The 18568-nt window shown below is 42.7% G+C and overlaps 1 protein-coding gene across 2 annotated transcripts; it reads right to left on the reverse strand.

The window, feature by feature from the left end:
• Positions 1-9264: 9264 nt before the first annotated feature.
• On the reverse strand, positions 9265-18341 carry SLC25A29 (solute carrier family 25 member 29). 2 transcript variants are annotated; one of them, XM_006260708.4, is made up of 4 exons: positions 18153-18341; positions 17596-17639; positions 12555-12638; positions 9265-11711 (listed from the first exon to the last, which is right to left on the reverse strand). In XM_006260708.4, the coding sequence occupies exons 1-4, from the start codon at positions 18184-18186 to the stop codon at positions 10968-10970; spliced, it is 906 nt and encodes a 301-aa protein (XP_006260770.1). In that variant the 5' UTR covers positions 18187-18341; the 3' UTR covers positions 9265-10967. The 2 variants fall into 2 exon arrangements, with proteins under 2 accessions (XP_006260770.1, XP_019337136.1); XM_019481591.1 differs by lacking the exons at positions 17596-17639; positions 18153-18341 and adding an exon at positions 15139-15475.
• Positions 18342-18568: the final 227 nt, after the last annotated feature.

The raw sequence follows: 18568 nt of genomic DNA on the forward strand, positions 1-18568 counted from the left end.
GTGGGGTATTACGCTTAATGCAATGTATTTTAACTTGATTTAAAAGCAGTGCTTAATTTGTTTTCCTTCTAATGTGGGATTGGTTACATTTTGGGGGCAGGGTGGAGAAGCAGCCCATGAATGAATATTGTATAATTATAATTCTGTAGCTTTTGTCAAAGGGATTCTTTCCTGTACTTGAAATAAACAGTTGCACTTCTTGGAAGGAGACTAGGGCAACTTGGGTCTCGTACAGACATTTAGTTTTTCCTGGGAGCGTAGAAAGAAGGTTCAGAAATTCAGTAAAAATTGCTGCTCCAAGGGAAAAATAACCTGGGAACAACCAGGGTTAAATTTACTCTCAGGAGAGTTTCTATTGGGATAGCAAATATTTGTACATTTTAAGTCTAGTGTTAGCCAAACTAATCTGTTTCCATATAGCACTCATCATGGTATTTGAGTGCCTTCACCAAATAAAGATCTCTCTCTCTCCCACCCCCCACCTATAAAAGGGTTGTTTGGTTGTTTGTTTTAACGTGACGCTGGGGAGAATGGTGAGTTTAAGATGAAGGGTTATACTTCATTCTTAGCTGACTTTGCCCTTGTACAAGACTTTCAGCTGAGACCAGGTTATTTGTTTCATATTGTTCTGTTCTGTTAAATTGTCATGCATTGCTGTTATCACTTAATACGTTTTTTGCAGATGTGGAAGTAGGGAGACTTTGGGCCATTTTGTCAGCTGTTCAGTACCCTGACCAATGGTTCAATTTACTTGCTTAGATTCTCTCTAAGTGACAAAAAGGATGGGTTGTGCACAACCAGACATCATTTGAGAATTCCCAGAGCTGGTTTAAATAGACTCTATTCACCCAGAGAAGCTATTCAACATGGGATGAATATCTTGAAGCATCTTTTAGAAATGTATTTTATTCTTAAAGCTCCACACTTAACTGATTCAGAAGCTCCCCATAGACTTCCAGTGAGGATACTACAAGCAGAAAGCAGTCATAACCAAAGGAATAGTGGTGGAGCTGATTTTGAATCAACGCTGCCAGCCTGTTATCCCCATGAACCTGCTACCAAGCTTGCAAGTAACCTCAGGTAAGGGAAGGAAAGCTTCTGTGGGGTCCCACATAGACAACCACTCTTAATTGCTGAGGGCTTCAGGGTCAGCCTCTGTAGTTCCTGCCATGTGCATATTGACTTGATTACTCATATGTTTTGTGTAACTCAATTAACATTCAGGCAATCAGCAGATAAAAGGGAAGGAACATTCAGAATTTAGGCTTAAAGCAGCTCTAAAAAAGGAGGGGGAGAATAATAAAATTGTACTACCTTCACTTTTAAACTACCTCAGTAACATTAAACAAGAGGGTTTGCTTCAGTAGGAATTTAATGTATGTGGACCCTATTAATAGCTTCAGTGTTGTTTTGTGTGTCATGGGGAAGGATTTGACAATACTCTCCTTTTCCCTAAGGAGAACCTTTGGGCGTTTGTACATGTGTGCACCACAGCACCGGGTGCTTTTAAAAGTGCCCGGTGCTGTGGTGCATACACTTATATACAAGGTGAAATGTGTGTCAGTGCTGAGAAAATGGCACGCTTTTGAACTAAAACACATTGGAAGTGTTTTGGTTCAAAAGTGCACCACCACCATTTTCTCAGTGCTGGTGCACATTTTGCTATTTATACAAATGTGTGTGGTGCAGTGCCAGACACGGTAGCTTGCATGTGGAGCAGACTTAATTAATCCAGTCTGCTCCAATGCACTGGACCTCTGGGGCGTCGAAGCAGACAAACATATGTGTATAAATGCCCTTTATTCCTGAAAGAAAAGTAAGATGGGGGAAAGTCTTGGCTTCAGTCCTGAGTGGGTGAGAGTAAGTGGTTTATAATAAAATGCTTTAACATGCTACTTTTTTTTTTCTCCCTGGTGGGGCCCCCATCTGGAGTGACCCACTTATTTACCCTTTTCCTTAGTCTCCAACAATTCTTTGCTCTGAAATAGAGCAACCTGTTGGTGATATTTTTAGCTCCAGTCTAAGTAATGCTGAAGTGACCTACCAAAAACATTAAGGTGCAGGGCTTGGACTTCTCAGCAATGCCAGGTAGATAAGCCCAGTGCTGATAGCTCTTTGGCTCCCTGAAAAGTCTTTTACCCTTCCTCGTCTTGGCTGCACTTCTTTCTTCCAGATGGTGACAAATTGATAATTGCTTTAGACTGTGGATGGCCATCCCACAGCACAAGTGGCACAGGCAGCTGCTGTGTGTGGTGGTGTTCAGTAAAGCGAGTCCTTTGGAGGGGGAAGAGGCAGGATGCTACCACAAAGTTGGCAGGTGTCACCACCTGCTTAACTTTTCCCTGGCCCTGCAGCTGCTTCCAAATTAAGGGTTTTGGATCCCTTGTCATGTAAAATTGAGGTGGTTGTGAAACCTGGGAAGGGTTAACCTGGCTCTCAGTAGTGATCCCTTCTCTTACAGTAGTGTCCTGCCCCAGCTCCACTCCACACAGTGGAGTGAGGAGTGTGGCCAGAGGCTTGAACCCTGCTGCTTCCTTCCTGGTGCCCCAGGGTGCAAGTTCTTTATCAGGTATGCCAAGGAGGGTAGGGGGGATTACCTTGTGGTATGCCTGGCAAAAAAGGTTAGCTGACACTCATCTTTGCCATTTAAAGCAGTATCAGTAGTGGATGCTGAACAGAAGCCATTTCCATGCCCCCATCCCCTGCTGATTTTGGTACAGAACCAATGGCTGTTGTTTCCAGGCTTGCTTTCTCTTCCCAGTAATCAAATAGTTTCTAAGGGAGAAGACCAAAATGGATGTATAGTGTGTGTGGAGATGCAGGCGTTGCTGCTTCCTGAATATACTGATAGTTGAAAAGCAGCAAAAGACAGATAAGTCTGTTGAGAACAGCTAAATGAAAAGGTCTAATCAGTGAGTCAAAAAGATCATGAAAGTCTATGCCTTGGATGATCCCATCATTCTAGAAGATGCCTCAACAGCTATTGTGGAGTACCTCCAAATTTAGGCAGCATCCTTTATAGAAATTTGGCAATTGGTATCTACAATACAACAACTCAAGATGGGTAAGAAAGTGCTGCTTTTCAGAAGCCTGTCCCAATGTGATTGTCTAGCATCCTATCTCCAGTCACCAAGCTATGCTTCTTTGCTAGTGATGTACTATGCATACTCTTGCACGTGCCAGCCATGACAAATCAAGAACTCTAGTCAAAAGTTCAAAGGTCTTCACTGTGGATGTCTGGATCAAGAGAAAATTTTGAATTGGAAGCAGGCACAGCTACCCCCAGCTATGCAATCTTGTACCATTGAGAAGGTGGACTTGTAATCAAGTTCTGAAAGTGCTAGACAACATGCTTCCTCAGCCAACCCAATTTGGGAAACCCTGTAGCAAAAGAGAAGCTGATCTGGGGATTCTTTTGTAGCATGGTCCTGAAACAGCAAACTTGAAAAACAACTTGAACAAATTAAAGGAATGGATGGGACTCGCTGGTCAGACTGACATCTGCCTTCAACACATGATGTATGTACTAGTTTGGATGCCAAAGTTCTGATAAAAAATAGGAGGACCTGAAGAGAGAGCAAGGGGGTGTGGGTGGTTCAGTTTAGTGTTAAGAGTTCCTGATGTTTTGGTAGCTGGATCTTAAGATGTCACTTCTCAAGCAAATCACTTTGTTTTAATGATCTAGAATTCTTTGCACTTCAAAAAAATTGGTCCCTACCTGCTCCATTCCAAGAATACTAATTTTATGGACAAAGTTCTTCACAAGAATCCATGCTACTTTCAAACTGATATCACTTCCTCAACTGTCCATGCTGTGTCAGGACAGTTCTGTGCAGAATTATTATCAGCTACTTCATTCATTTGAAACCAGCCCTAGAGGACTTCTTAAGTTTTTGAATTTGTCTCTTGCTATAGTAGTTCTTCAGCATCTTAAATGCATAGACTGAATTTGCTGATTCAGGGTTCCTTAAGACAAGAAAAAATGAGAGATGCTTCTCTTTTTTGGTGGGGGGTCACTTTTTCAGGCAAATTAAAAAATATGTAGGGTTTTACTATTTCTGGCAGAAATGTTTAAATTTTAAAAAATTCAAGTGTATCCTTCTTAAGTTGAGAAGTAATTCTAGAATAATAGTTGATGGGCTATCCTTTCCTGCTTTGGAGATGGACAGTGCTTCCCATGCTGACGAGGCTCCCCCTGCTGGCATATATGTGGTTCTGCAGAAATGTTTAATGTTCAGTTCTTTTACAACTACAGTTATCACTTATTTACTTTAAAGTAGATGATGTGACCAGCAGAGACTCCCTATGCCTGAAGAAGGTGACTGTGCCCGAAAGCTTGCTAAGAACGTTCTTCCAACCACTCGGTGTAATAAAAGATATCACATCTACTCAGATAACCTCGCCTGTAGAGTAGATAAGGTTTCCTTGGATTTTGTGTACCTCCTGTCCTTGGAAGGCTTTTTGACAGCTCTTATTCCCACTACTTTATAAGAGATCCTAGTAGGAAGTGAAGTCTTTCAGAAACATTTCAAAAGAACCAAAAAAGTTACCTTGAACCACAGCTAGCTACTAACACTCTCTCTCAACTGATATGATGGTAGCTTGCAGTAAGAGCACATTGGACAATGCAGCGTTCTCAGGCTTTCCATCATCTGCCAGGAGAGGTTGTTGGTTTACTAGTTTGCTCTTCCCTCACTTGACAAAAAGATGAAAACATTTGCAAAAAAGGTTAAGCCTGTGACTCGTCATCATCCAGGAGTCAGAATAATGGGTCAGCTTGCTGATGTGATGGTGCAGGTGCAAAGCCTCATGCAGTTCAGGGCATATAAGACACTCTACATAGTAATGATAATGTCAAAGGGTGTGGGATTTCCCAAAACAAGAGAAGGTTCTTTGTTGGATGACAGGTGAGAAATTCCAATGTTCTCAAGTCAAGTACTTGTAAGCCAAGGTTAGCAAACAGGTGGTGGACAAGGTAAATCCCTGCACCTAGAAGTAGGGATCTCCAATAAAAAGAATCTTGTAGTGTTGACTGACACCTGGCTTTGGTGCCTAGTGAGTCTCTATTAGCTGTTTCAATAGGAAAATACCAACATTTTGTTTCTACACATGGCTTTCCCAGGCCTGGAGAGAGCGCATTTGCATTGCCTTGCACAGGCTTTGCTGATTTGTTTTTTACCCATTTCTTCTAATTGTTTGGTGGATAGAAACATTAAGTAGTAGTGGCAACATTTACTTTATGAAGGCCTCAAAGCCCAAGCTTTTATCAGTATTTATGAAATTTCATTCATGAACAGTGTTGCTCACAGTGCACATTGGGCTTCTCCAGAAAATGCAAGGAATTTTATGGGATCATTAACAGTGAGAGAGGTGTTCTGGTATGGAAATGAGTTGAGTTCCTCATATATTGCAAGCAAATACTACTACGATTTCTTCCAAATGGTTTCCATTAGTCTAACGTTCTCTCCAGGTGTAAGTTTCAGCACTGGCAACAGTGTCTGTTTCCTAGCAAATTGCAGCTTGCTTCTTCACCCCCTGCTGCTTTTAAAACCATCATCCTTTTAAAGACCCTGGCTAAGAGGCTAGCCTAAATAGTGGGGCTTCCTATAAATGTTAAGCTCCCTTTTTAAACCATTCAAACAAAGCATTCTTTTGCTTTCTCATTACCCAGATGGCTGCCTCTAGCAAACCACTTCAAGCAGCAGAATCTGATTTCATAGACATTAGGGCTGGAAGGGATCTTGTAAGATCATCAAGTCCTGCCCCCTGCCCAAAGGGCAGGAAGTCAGCTGGGGTCAAAAGATCCCAGCAAGATAAACATCCAGTTGTCTCTTGAAGGAGTCCAGAGTAGGTGCTTGCACCACCTCTGGTGGCAGTCTGTTCCAGGCCTGGGGGGCTTGGACAGTAAAGAAATTCTTCCTTATGTCCAGCCTGAAATGGTCACGGAGGAGTTTGTGACTGTTTGACCTTGTCATCCCATGGGGTGCTCTGGTGAGCAGGTGTTCCCCCCCACCCGGATCCTGATGTATACTCCTTTATATACTTATAGGTAGCTGTCAGGTCCCCCTTGAGCCTGTGATTTTCCAGGCTGAAGAGTCCCATAGCTCTCAGCCTCTCCTCATAAGGCCTGCTCTTCTGCCCTCTGATCATGCATGTGGCTCTCCTCTGGACTCTCTCAAGCTTCTCAACATCCTTTTTTGAATTGTGGAGCCCAGAATTGGATGCAGTACTCCAGCTGCAGCCTCACCAAGGCCGAGTACAGCAGGAGGATGACATCCTGGGGTTTGCTTGAGAAGCATTTATGGATGCAAACCAGAGTATTGCTCGCTTTACCAGCTGCAACATCGCATTAGTGGCTCATACTCATCTTGTGGTCAATCATGACCCCCAAGTCTCTTTCAGCATAGCACTGCCAAGCCTATAAGCATGCTTCCGGTTTTTCTTCCCAAAGTGAAGTACCTTGCATTTTTCAGTGTTGAACACCATCAGGTTTTCGTTCGCCTATTTTCTGAGCCTGTCAAGGTCGGCCTGGATCACCATCCTGTCCTTGGGTAGACACTTTACCCCAAAGTTTGATGTCAAAGGTGAACTTGGCCAGTCAGCTTCTGTTACCAATGTCCACGTCATTAATAAAGATGTTAAAGAGTATAGGCCTAAGGATGGAGCTTTGGGGGGCCCACTGGCCATGGCACAGCACAATGATTGACTTCTGTCAACTACCACTCTCTGGGTCCAACCTTGGAGCCAATTCCCCAGCCAGCAGACTGATATAGCCGAGGCTGCAGTTGGCCAGTTTTTCTATGAGATGATCATGGGATACCAAATTGAAGGCTTTTTTAAAATCAAGATATATGAGGTCAATCTCTTCTCCCTTGTCCAGGTGATATGTCACCTGGTTGTAGAAGGACATGAGATTGGTCAGGCAAGACCGAGCCATAACAAACCCATGCTGGCTGTCCCTCAGGATGTTGCCATCAGCCAATGTGTCAAGAATGGTCTCTGATAACTTTTTCCAAGACCTTCCCCAGGATGGAGGTCACACTGATGGGCTTGTAGTTCCCTGAATCTACTTTCCTCCCCTTCTTAAAGATAGGCACCATATTGGCCTTCTTCCAACCTTCGGGCATTTCCCCTGAGCACCAGGAGTTCTCAACAATTCATGCCAGTGGCTGAGCTATGATGCCTGCCAGCTCCTTAAGTACCCTGGGGTGTAAACTGTCTGGGCCAGCTGACTTGAAGGTGTCCAGCCTCTCAAGGTGTTCCTTCACATGGTCTACATTGATGAAGGGTAACAATTCTCCCTCACCCTGGCCGTCCCGTACTGTATTGAGCAGGGCCATCCCTTGGGGCTGGTGAAAAACCGACACAAAATACCTATTAAGCAGGTTGACAAGGTTCCTTGCGTATTAAGCAGGTTGGCTTTTTCCTGGGCATCAGTTGTCCCATCTGGTTTAGCAAGGGCCCAGTGTTACCTTTGCTTTTCCTCCGGCTTCCCACGTATCTAAAAAAGGACTTTTTATTATCCTTGATACGTGTAGCCAGTTGGAGTTCAGTCACTGAAGGAAAGTGTGTTTCTCTTCTTAGGAAGTTGATGAGCTGGTTTTTGCTTAGTTCTCCCAGAGGCTGGAGGTTGGTTGGGAGGTAAGACTCTTATGGCATAACCCTTCTGAGAGTCTGTGCTCTGCTTAAGGCTCACATAATGATGTGTGTGCATGTGTGCAATGATGCTATATCTGCAGCTTTTTAGATGAGTAGAATCAGCTATTTTCATGGTTCTAAATGAAGTGGGAATGACTTCATTAGCAGCACCTTGCAGCAACTTGGGCTAATTTGTCCTCCCTTCTGACTAACATGCAGGTAGCCCTTCAGTTGTCTTAATTTAGCTTTGTAATTTAGATAAGGATCTTCCTATCTGCTATTGATCACCAGAGTTGATGACCATTAACAATTTAAAACATTGGTCTCTGAGGTTAATTCTTTTTTCCCCAACCCATAATGGAGGATGTTGGTAACTGCTCAGCACCAGCAGGATGTAACAAGCAATCAGGGCAGCAGATGTCCAAATGGGGGACTGTAATTTCATACCTTCTCCAAGTGGAAACTTGCTGCTTAAAACTTGTCCTGTATTTTTAAGGATCAGCCTCATAACTTTGGAAGCGAGTAACAGTCCATATTTGGAACTAGATGATGCAGGAGGGATAACAATCTGGTAAACCTCCTAATTGTTTTACTTGAAAAGATTTTTCTCTTGTGTGTGCACAAAATGTCAGTCCTTCCCTTCCCTCACACTTGTCATTTGGAGAACTGTCTTCTAACATGGCTTTTACTGCTGTATGTCTCTTCAGCTGTGGGTGGTGGCCCTGGGTTTTGAGTCTGCAACATCTTTGCTGTGCCTGCAGAATGTCTGGCAGTCTCTCAGAAGGAGCAATAAACAAAATGGCCCATCTGTTTCCAGTACCAACGGGTTTTATCCCATGCTTCGGACAGAGAGCAGCAGGGACCTTTCTATTGGGTTCTTCCTTGGGTAGAAATTAGATGAGCCAATTTTGTGGTGCCCAGGAACTTTGACAGAAATGTCTAGTAGTGATCTAAAGCAGGCTTTTAAAGAACAGCTGGAGGGATGCATGCCCCACAAGTTGCAGGCCCCAGGCTGCACAGTGAGCAGGCTGCATGCCATGGGGGTTGCAGAGGTCCCCAGGACCCCTGCCACATGAGCTTTCTGCTGCCCCATGACCCCTCCCTCCTTGCTGCCACCACTCTGTTAATACAATTGCACTTACAAAAAGAGTGTAAACAAGCCTATAAATGAGTTGTTTCTTCCCGCATGATTTCAAGTCTCCAGTCAGTTCTGTGCTTCAAGGGACTCTGGTCTTACTCCAGCAAGTCCTGGGCTGGAGTCTTGCAGGGAGGCAGATCGGCATGGTGCGCCAGGCAGGTGGGTTGGCAGGCATACCACTGCTACTCTGTGGGAGTAAGGCAGGTGGACTGGACCTGGCACATGCAGGCATGGTGGTACCTACTGCAGTCTGCCTGCCCTGCTCTTGCACAGCAGCAGTGGTGCCCAACTGCCCAGCATACCATGCTGTTTCACCTCCCTGCCGGACTCTGGTCCGGACCAACCTACAGACTGTCCTGGCCCAACCAAGATGCACCATCACCCTAGCTCTAAGCAGCAAACACTTTTTTTTTCAAATATATAGAATGAATAAATTCCTGCAGGAAAACCTCCTCCCCCTCCACAAACAAGAAACTCTTGACACTTCCTGAAAACCGGATATATCAGAGTTTAATAAATACATAGGGGGGGGTCATAGTTGTACTTAAAAACATACAGATGACAGATCAAAATTAAAAAAAAACAACAACCCCCCCCCGAAAAACGTATTCCCTCTAAGTTGATATACAATAATTACAGAATACCATACAAAAGGTGTTATCGTCTTTGCTCTGAGTTGTTGTGTATGTGCAGCTTAGTAGACATTTCACATTCAATTTGAATTTCAGTGCAAGTAGGCACAACATCCAACATACCTCCAAGGTATAAAGAGAAATAGCAGTTTTACAGGTTTCTCCACCATATTTTGTTACAGTGCAAAATGCAATATATTGTTTTTCTTAAAAAAAAACAAAACAAAAAAAAGAGACCATATAAATTAAACATATTGCACTTGTCCCAAGTAAAAGTGTAACATGTTCCATGCCTACCATCTTGGTGAAAAAGCTTGATGCTTTTAATATTACCCTCCTTTCCCAACTGGTACCAAATAGTTGTGGCTCCTAACCCAACTTTTAACTAGTCTTAAAAGCAACTAGATTGAAGTTACCACTCTTAAATGTTACAGCTAATGTTACAAAAAGTTTCCAGAGACCTTTCAGTTGTTGCCTCTCCTGTAGCACTGTAACTAAATACACAAAAGTAAATCTGCACTCTGTAGGGTAAGTAGTTCAGAATACAAATGTATTGAATGCCAATAGCTTTGTGTCATTTCAACATCCTTATCACTATTGTGCAGAGGCACAAAACCGTCACTTTACACACACTTAGATATTTTCACCAAAATATGTACACAACACTCCCAACTATACAAGTGACAGTCCTGCATCCTTATATATTAATAGTTTGAGCAGGGACATGAAGGGACTTTGGCTTTAACTCACCACTGTCATTGTGTGTTCAGAGAATGGTGGGCTGTGTCATGTAAACCTCAAAAGAATAGCTTATGCCAAAGCTAATTAATACATTCCATGCACACGCAAGCGAGGAACACATGCAAATCACTGCAATCTCAACTGCGCTGTCTCCTAAAATCTGCAGTTTAAAAGAAACAGTTTGGATGCTACCCCTTTAAAGCAAAAAAATTAAAAAGAAAAATGAAAATGTTTTTCTAAACACAACTAAGAAAGTAGCTAAAAGATGAGATAAAGCCAATATAAACCAAGATATTACCAAACTCTGACATTATACAAGCAAAGGAAAGAGATGTGGTTAGCTAAAGGCTAACTCAATTCATACAATTATGGGTAACCTATTCAACTCCTTTACCATGCGGTTTCTACACCCTCTCCCCCACTATACATCTTCCAATCATGTACAAAACCTTAAAAAATATTTTCAGCATAAATTGTTATCCATCAAGTCATTTAAAACATGGTCAGAAAAAAACCCAAATTTCTGATACTGTGAGATATTTCAGGTTTTTAGTAACAATATACTAGTAGTGTCTGTACAGTACATTTCTAGAGCAGGTCCCAACACAGCTTGGATTTTACAAGCCACTGTAGATCATGAATAAGGCAGTAGGCTGCTCAACCAGTGATGAGATGAAGTCCTAATCCATACATTTAGGAATTCTTTATATACAAAATTTATTTTAAACGGTTTCTACAAATCAAGTGTTTATAAAAATAAGCCAAGTAAAATTTCAGGTTCAGGAAACAAACATGTAACAGTCGCTAAATTGCTGAATTCACAAGCTTGAAGGCTGCTGGATTGCTGGACCCGGCTCACATTCACGGAGGTTCTCTTCTGACCTCATGTACATAAGGAACACGGTGACAGTGGCAAAAGTAGCTGCATTGACAGGGAAAGCTCGGAGAAGTGTAGAAGTAAGGCCCCTTGTAAACACCCTCCAACCTTCATCATGGTAACTCTTCCTAATACAGTCCAGAATGCCTTTGTACTGTGCAACTCCCCCAACTCCATCTGCCTGAAGCCGGGACTTGATCACATCCACAGGATAGGTTGAAAGCCAGGATACAATGCCTGACATGCCTCCAGCTAACAACAGTTTGGGAATGATGTAACTGTCCTCAGCTTCACAGCCTAGGTACCTGGTCAGAGAATCATATGTCAGGAAATAAAAACCAAAACTTGGTGTCTCTCTTATGAATGTGGAAACCATGCCTCTGTTGATGCCTTTCAACCCTTCCTTTCGATAGATCTTAATTAAGCAATCCAGAGAATTCTTGTAATTCTTTGACTTTAATTTGTATTCACCTGTGCCTTGAAGTTGCATTCTTGTTTTTGCTAACTCCATAGGGCAGCAGATGACACACTGAATGGCTCCTGCTGCTGATCCTGCAAGAAACTGGTTTAATGGAGTGTCTTTTCCAAGAGCACGAAGTGTGTTTCCTTGTACGCCAAACACAAGCGCATTAATGAAGGTAAGTCCCATCATTGGTGACCCAATACCTTTATAGAGTCCAAAAGCCTAGAAGACAAAAAGCAAGCGGCCAGTGAAGAAAAAAAGGATGATTACTTTTAAAGTCTGTAAAGAACATTACCTTTTCTTTACAGCTTTTGCAAGGGTGCTGCTCTAACTGACGTAATTGGCGACAGGAATATGGATATGCCCTAATAGCATAACATTGTTCACATTTAAACGTGAATTTGATAGCTCTCATTCCAAAAAAAGTCTTAATAGGAGAATATTCCCAAATATTTATAAGCTTGGTACCTAGTTACTGAATTACACCAAAGTATAGTCTCACTTGTATAGTTTAGTAGGACGGGGGGGGAAGGCTTATCAGGAATATATTCGGAACACTCCTAGCAAGTCTTTAATAGTTTGTTGATTAAGGTTAACACTTTCAGCCCTCTGTACTTTAGTAGGCCGCAGATTTAACTCAGCAATCCCTGTAGGCAGCCTAATAGACAGCCAGACACCTACCCTTGATGTAAGGATTCCAAATCCATTCGACACCTTGATTAGCTGTTCCAGTGGCTAGTTATCCTGTTAAAATTGCATTGCATTTCCAAAGCTTGAATTATTCCAACTTCAAATTTCAGCCATTGCTCATGGTCTTTCATCTAAATTAAAGAACCTACGAGTTTCTCTGCATTTAGGCACACAGGCTTGAAAACTAGTACAGGTTTTTAACAGTTTAAAAGAATATAACGGACCTATCCCAAATGCAAAACTTGTACGTTTGATTCGGAAGTCAGTTAATCTGTCACCACTTTAGTAATCACTGCTGCTTTAATATCTCGGTGCATCTTTTATACAAAGGACAGCATAAAAATTTGGAATTTGTTAACTAAATAGGCTACTTACAGTTTCTTGCTTTATGATAGACTGAAAGCAGTGGAAGGTCCCACGGTAGAGAGGTTTCTCTACATTTTGAACTTGAAGGCGCACCTATAAAAAGTATAGAGAGAGACTTATTTGTACAGCAAGATCAGGGTGATCAGTACATGAGTGCTCAGTACTTATACACTACAGTGGCACATACTCAAAGCACACAGTTACAATACCAGAGTGCCATAATAGCGATGTGAAATCATTTTAGAAAGAAACCTTTCTGTAAATATTTGAACTATATGTTTTTCAGAATCCTGAAGGAGAAGAAGAGAAGGGAGTGTTCATTAATAAGCCTTTATGAGGGAAAAATTTAAGTCATCTCAAAAGTGCAGTAGGGCAAAATGTATCATTTGTAGTCTTTTCCCCACCTACCCTAAAATCAAAACCATCCTAACCAAGATGATGGTGATAATGCTGCCATTAGTTTGGTATTTCTGTAGAATTTGATATGCTTCCAGTACCTATTAGATACAAAGTGTGGCCAGCAACATACCATAAGGCATGAAATGGACAATTTGAGAAAACTGTATGGCTTTCAAAAAAGGCTAGTGTCTTTGGGTGTCCAACTCAAGGCACTCAATGGGGTCTAATTTTTCAGAAGTAGGTGCACACTTTCTGACAAGTCCCTGTCAAAGGATTTTTAACTTGTGAATTGAAAAAACAAATATACTCTTTAAAAATTTAGCCCAGCATTGTATAAAGAGTGCTCATCTGGAAGTTCAGAAACTCTATGCTATATGTAATCTCCACCTACTCTATTAAAGATGGGCCCTATATAACCTATCATTAATCAGTTTTTTCTGCACGGGAAGGAGCATGTGTCATAAAGATGCTATTTTTAAGTGCGAGAAAGTGGGGAAGGCCCATTCTTGGAGGGTTGTAGATCACTTTCCTTAAAACTAAGGCTGCAATATTATTTCTTTCTTAATGTGTCTGCAGCACTTCAAGTTTCCAACTCTCCTCACTTGAGATATATGCATGCAAAAAGCTTACTCTCCAGTAAAGAGCATAGATTTGGGATGAAGTGGTAAAATGAGAACTTTGCCTTTGTGTTGGTTGGTGGTATATTGGAAATGCCTACCAAGTATCAAATATACTGCAATTTCAAAGCAAGGCTTTGACTGTTTTTTTAATTCAGACTTTGGTTAGAAAAACCACCACAAAAGTCTCAGATCTACACGAGATTCTTCAACATTGTTCTCTCCACTCTGTTGGTGGGAGCTTTAAACAAAAGAAGACCCATAAAGAGAGCAGGATACAGATAGTTAATCCAATGTAAGGGTCAGAAACTAATTTTTGGCTATAGGGGTTTTGTTTTAAAAAAAAAAATTCAAGTTTCATATTTAGTGTTAGTATTCAAGGGAAAAAAAGGGACAAGGCATGTTTAAACCTCAAGCATTATTATTTTCCTCAAAGTAAAAACCAGATCATGTAATATGCAAAAAGGTCTCAAAAAGCTGTTTTGAACTAAAGTTTTGGATGTTTAGCCTTTGCAATCCATAAAGAGACTTATTAAAACTTTTCAGTGCATAGTGCGTTTTCAAGCTACACAACTGAAAGCTAAACTCCTCCAAGCTTACTCCGACGCAGAAATTTTATTCTCTGCAGGTCACTCAATGTAAGCATGGTTTTAAGAATTTAACAATTCCCAGCTCACTTATGCCACACATACTACTATATAACTTAAAGTTCATACAGCTCATTAGGATGTGATACCCCACCATCACAAACAAGACAGTAATTAGTTTAATTGTTACTGAGGTTTTTTCATACCCTCCAGCTGTAAAGAAGTTAGATTGTCTTGTTTTACTATGAATCTGAAGTGAGGGGACTTTGAAGGTAAAGACAATAAATAATCCAATTGCTGTTACCTAGTAACTTTTTTGTATGTTAAAGCTAAAACCCAAGTGCTTTTTATACTGCTTGAAGGGGTTCAAGTGGCAGACAATTTCCATTTCTAATTCTGTGGACTGTGAAATACTAACTCAAACTTGTCACTTGTGTAAGATTAAATACAATGTATTCCCAGAACTTTAGCTAACTATTAGGCAAAGCATTCCCAAATCTGGGACTAGTGGACATTTTTTTTTTTTAAACATAACAAAAATTCTGCTGTTTTCTGATTACATTTCAGTTGCAAAGTGCCAGCAGAGATGCATTAATGGGCAATATGTAAGTGAGGAATAAGAATGTTCATGCTTCAAGTTGTTACCACATGGCTGCCACTATCATATAGCTCGTAGTTAATATTTAGAACAACAAAACTGTAAGTTTGCAAGCTATGCAAGACTACATAAAGTGGGTTTTGTTACAGAATTATGCTGCATCCTAACCTACACACAGAATTCTCGCTCATCTTTAAGTTTCTTCTCCCTGCATCTAAATCATTATGGCTTTTCAAGTTTATCACCCCAAGAGTAACAGCACTCTGATATCAGGTCACTAAAGATTTACATTAAGGTATCTGAGTGGAGGAGGAGGAAAAAACCAAAAAAGCAAGCTATTTTGATCTATAGCATTTTTATGCATTTGAGGTGTGTACATGATAAGCACATACCCTCCAAGTGTAAATAGTAGATACAACCGGTCTCAGTTGAGCATGTCTAAGATCCAGTTTTAAAGCGAGTGTGTGCAACCTTAAGCACATAGTGAAAAATACATTAAAAAAGAATATTCAAAACAAAGTCTATAGACTTAATGTTTACATAGAGGGGGAAGCTTATAGCTAGTCCCTCCACCTTTACAGCTCTAGAAATGGGAAGCATCAATTTAAAACTAAAAGTTAGAAAGGTTATAAGGTTGGTTTATTTTTGGTTTTTTTAGGTTTTTATTTGAACTAATACATTTTGGAATAAATTAAGACTGAGAGAAACAGAAGTGTTCACCTGGTCTATACTTACTAGGTAACTCTCCCGTGATGAGGCTTATCTGTCATCTACAACAAAGTAACACTTTTGCTGTTAATGAAGACAGCCCCTAGCTCAGAAAGTAAAGGCAGTTAAAAGCAACAAAGCAACTTTACACATTACATTAATAAACCAGGGATAGGGAGTTTGCCACTTTGGAGATTAAACTCAAAATCTGTTTCAGATTTTTCAGCATGATTTCAAAGATTCATTCTTTATCCCTGCGTGTCCCACCATACCCACATTCTGCCCCTCCCCCTCATACTTTGAACTTGGTGAAACATGATCATTGGCAAAAGAGTTTAAGCTGAAGGCAAAGTAAAACTGTGGCTTGATTTAAGCAGTTTCCCCATGTCAAAACAACTATTAATACAATGATTAAAAAACAAAAATCCACCAAAACACCCCAATTAGTCCCAACTCTCTAGGACTGCTAAAGAGGGCATAATACCCAAGAAATGACACTGTATACACATTTAAAAAAATAAGAACAGTGGTTTGATTGCTTAGTTTCCCCACATTTTAACACCGACTAAATGAGCTGATGATATAAATATTATTTAGTATGACATTCTCCAATACAAAAAAAGGTATCGTTTCCTTCTACCAATATAAAGTGCTATCCTAGACTAAATGAATGCCCAAAGCATAATATGGACAAGGAGAGTATTCCACATTATATTCAGACTACAGCCAATTCAATTCTTGTTCTGCATTAATTCAATGGTTCTCAAACTAGGGGACATAAACCTGGACAATTTTATTCTATATATGTTTGCATTCACAAGTATAGAAGCAATGTACTAACCAGAAACAATTTGGGAGCCACTGATTACATTAAAAACGAAGTTGAATAAAATTGCTAACGCTAGACTGACCTGCAAATGCTTAAGCACATGCTTAGTTCTCTGTGCTGTGTTGTTGTATGGACTTGGGATGGAGTTATTCTTAAGCCTAAGCACGTATTTCAGCTCTGCTAACTCCAATGGACAAACTCACAGTACAGTAGTAAGACGTATCTAATCCTTTGCACCAAGTTTCTCAGTACCCATCAGTGAGGTGCTCAGTGAAATTCAGTTAAATTGTTTACCTAGCTTTAACACACCCTGAAAAGCATACAGCTTTTGCTATTTTGAACAGTTTGTGTTGGACTGACAGGCACTAGTAGCCATAAAGTCTGTCCTAGGACAGAGATCTATGGGGCTAAGACATATAAAGAGGGTGGTCAACTGCTTCAAGTATTTCCCTTACTGCACAGAGATATGCAATCTTATTCTGAACTTAAACACAATGTCTGAAGGTCTGCTCTCCTCAGAGGAGCAAGTGATCCAGCATATTTATTTAGTATTACATAGATTCTCTCCTGGGAGACTATCCTATCCTAGCAGGGACATGGGCTTTTTGCATAAAACTTTCTAAAAGTGACTAAATCCTAAAAAAACTTAAGTACTGTGGAGTCCTGTGGCTTTTGAGTGTTATTAGCTGTTAATAAGCCTCTCTCAGAGGTAGGATACTGGCGTTCTACATCTCACAGAACAAGCAATTCTGCCTTGGAACAGAAAAAAGGCATGATTCAGAGGTAAAGGGGAGTGGAGCCAAAAACAGGATGTCAAACTGAAACTGCTTTGCACTGTATTCCTTTCGTCTGCTGATCTGACGGCCGCCCAGTATAACTAACAAAGTAATGCTTGTTGAATGAATAGGGAAGCTTAAAAAAAATCCTATCCAGTAGTAAAGTAAGATTAAGTTACAGCTGGGGGAATAGGCAGTTTTAGATGTTAGTGATAAGCAGCTGCAGAAAAGCAAGTTTGGAGCCAAATTTTTAAATAATTGTAAGAGCTTGTCATAAATACAGGATATTACACCAATCAGTGTGCAGATTAAGTCAAGCCTTGTCCTGATTTGAATCGGACACAAATAGTTTTCGTTCATGTTTGAGGATGTAGGGACTCGGCAAATCTCCAACCCTATTTTAAAAGGATGGCTCCTAATTTTGGACCATTGAGTTTATGCTTCTGGCACACGTGCGCTTTCACTTGCTCGAGAAGACTTGCGCGATGCCCTGCCTAAAGTCTGCAGTAACGAAACCTGTTCAAAAATCAACCCACCTTAACCGTGTCGAAAGGATGTCCCACTAGCACCCCAGCAGCACCTGAAACACAAACAGAGAGCAGTTGTACGCTGGCAAGAAGCCCCAGTGCTGGCTCTCCCCCGGCCCCGGCTAGCTCGAGGCGTCCCCGTACGAGGTGCTGCGCGTGGGACCAGCGACCCAGGGAGGTCGTGGCTGTGGCTGTGGCCTCGCGAGGAGGCGGGAAGCGCGGCTTCCAGAAGGGAGCAAGTGACAGATCAGCGCGGGGGCACCTGGGCCCTGCGCACCGCGCGACTAAGAGCAGTCGTGGCGTCAAGAGAAAACAAGCGGTGCGGTGCTGTCGTGTCGTGTCGTGTCGCGGGCAGCCCGTGGAGAGGTGCGGCGCAGACTTGCCAGCGGACCCTTAAAAGGCCGGGCCGCGACCTGGGTGCCAGCCCCGCTGTACCGCGCCTCAGACTTTCCCCGGCCGGGGGAGGGCGCTTCCGGCGCGGCCTCCTGCTGCCTCGGCGCGCGGCCCCGCCTCGCCCCGCCCCGCCCCGCCACGCGGCGGCCCAGCCTGCTCGCCCCGCCGCTCACCCCCCACGCATCCCGCTAGGAAGTCCAGCGCCATGACCGGCCCGGCGCCCGCCTCCGCCTCCTCCTCGGCCGCGGGCCGGCGGCGCGGGCGCTGCACAGGACGCTCGAGGCCCGCGGGCAGCGGAGGCGGCTGCAGCAGCGATGCGATCTGCTCCGCTCCGCCCCGCCCCGCGCTGCACGCCCCGCACTGGCTGCGCCGGTCGCCGGCTCCGCCGCTTTGTAGCGGAGACGCGGGGGGCGGGGGGCGCGGCCCCCAATCAGCGGCGGTCCCCGGGACAACACCCCTCCGCCGCGCCCGCCCATTGGCTGCGGCGCTGGGAGGCTCCGCCGGCGCCAGGGGCTGCGGCTGCCGGGGGGCGGGGCCCGCGGACAAAGGCCAGCACGGCACGGTACAGGGCGCGTGTGCGTGAGTCGCC

Source organism: Alligator mississippiensis, chromosome 2 (assembly GCF_030867095.1).
Source record: "Alligator mississippiensis isolate rAllMis1 chromosome 2, rAllMis1, whole genome shotgun sequence".
In the NCBI taxonomy this organism is placed as follows: Eukaryota; Metazoa; Chordata; order Crocodylia; family Alligatoridae; genus Alligator; species Alligator mississippiensis.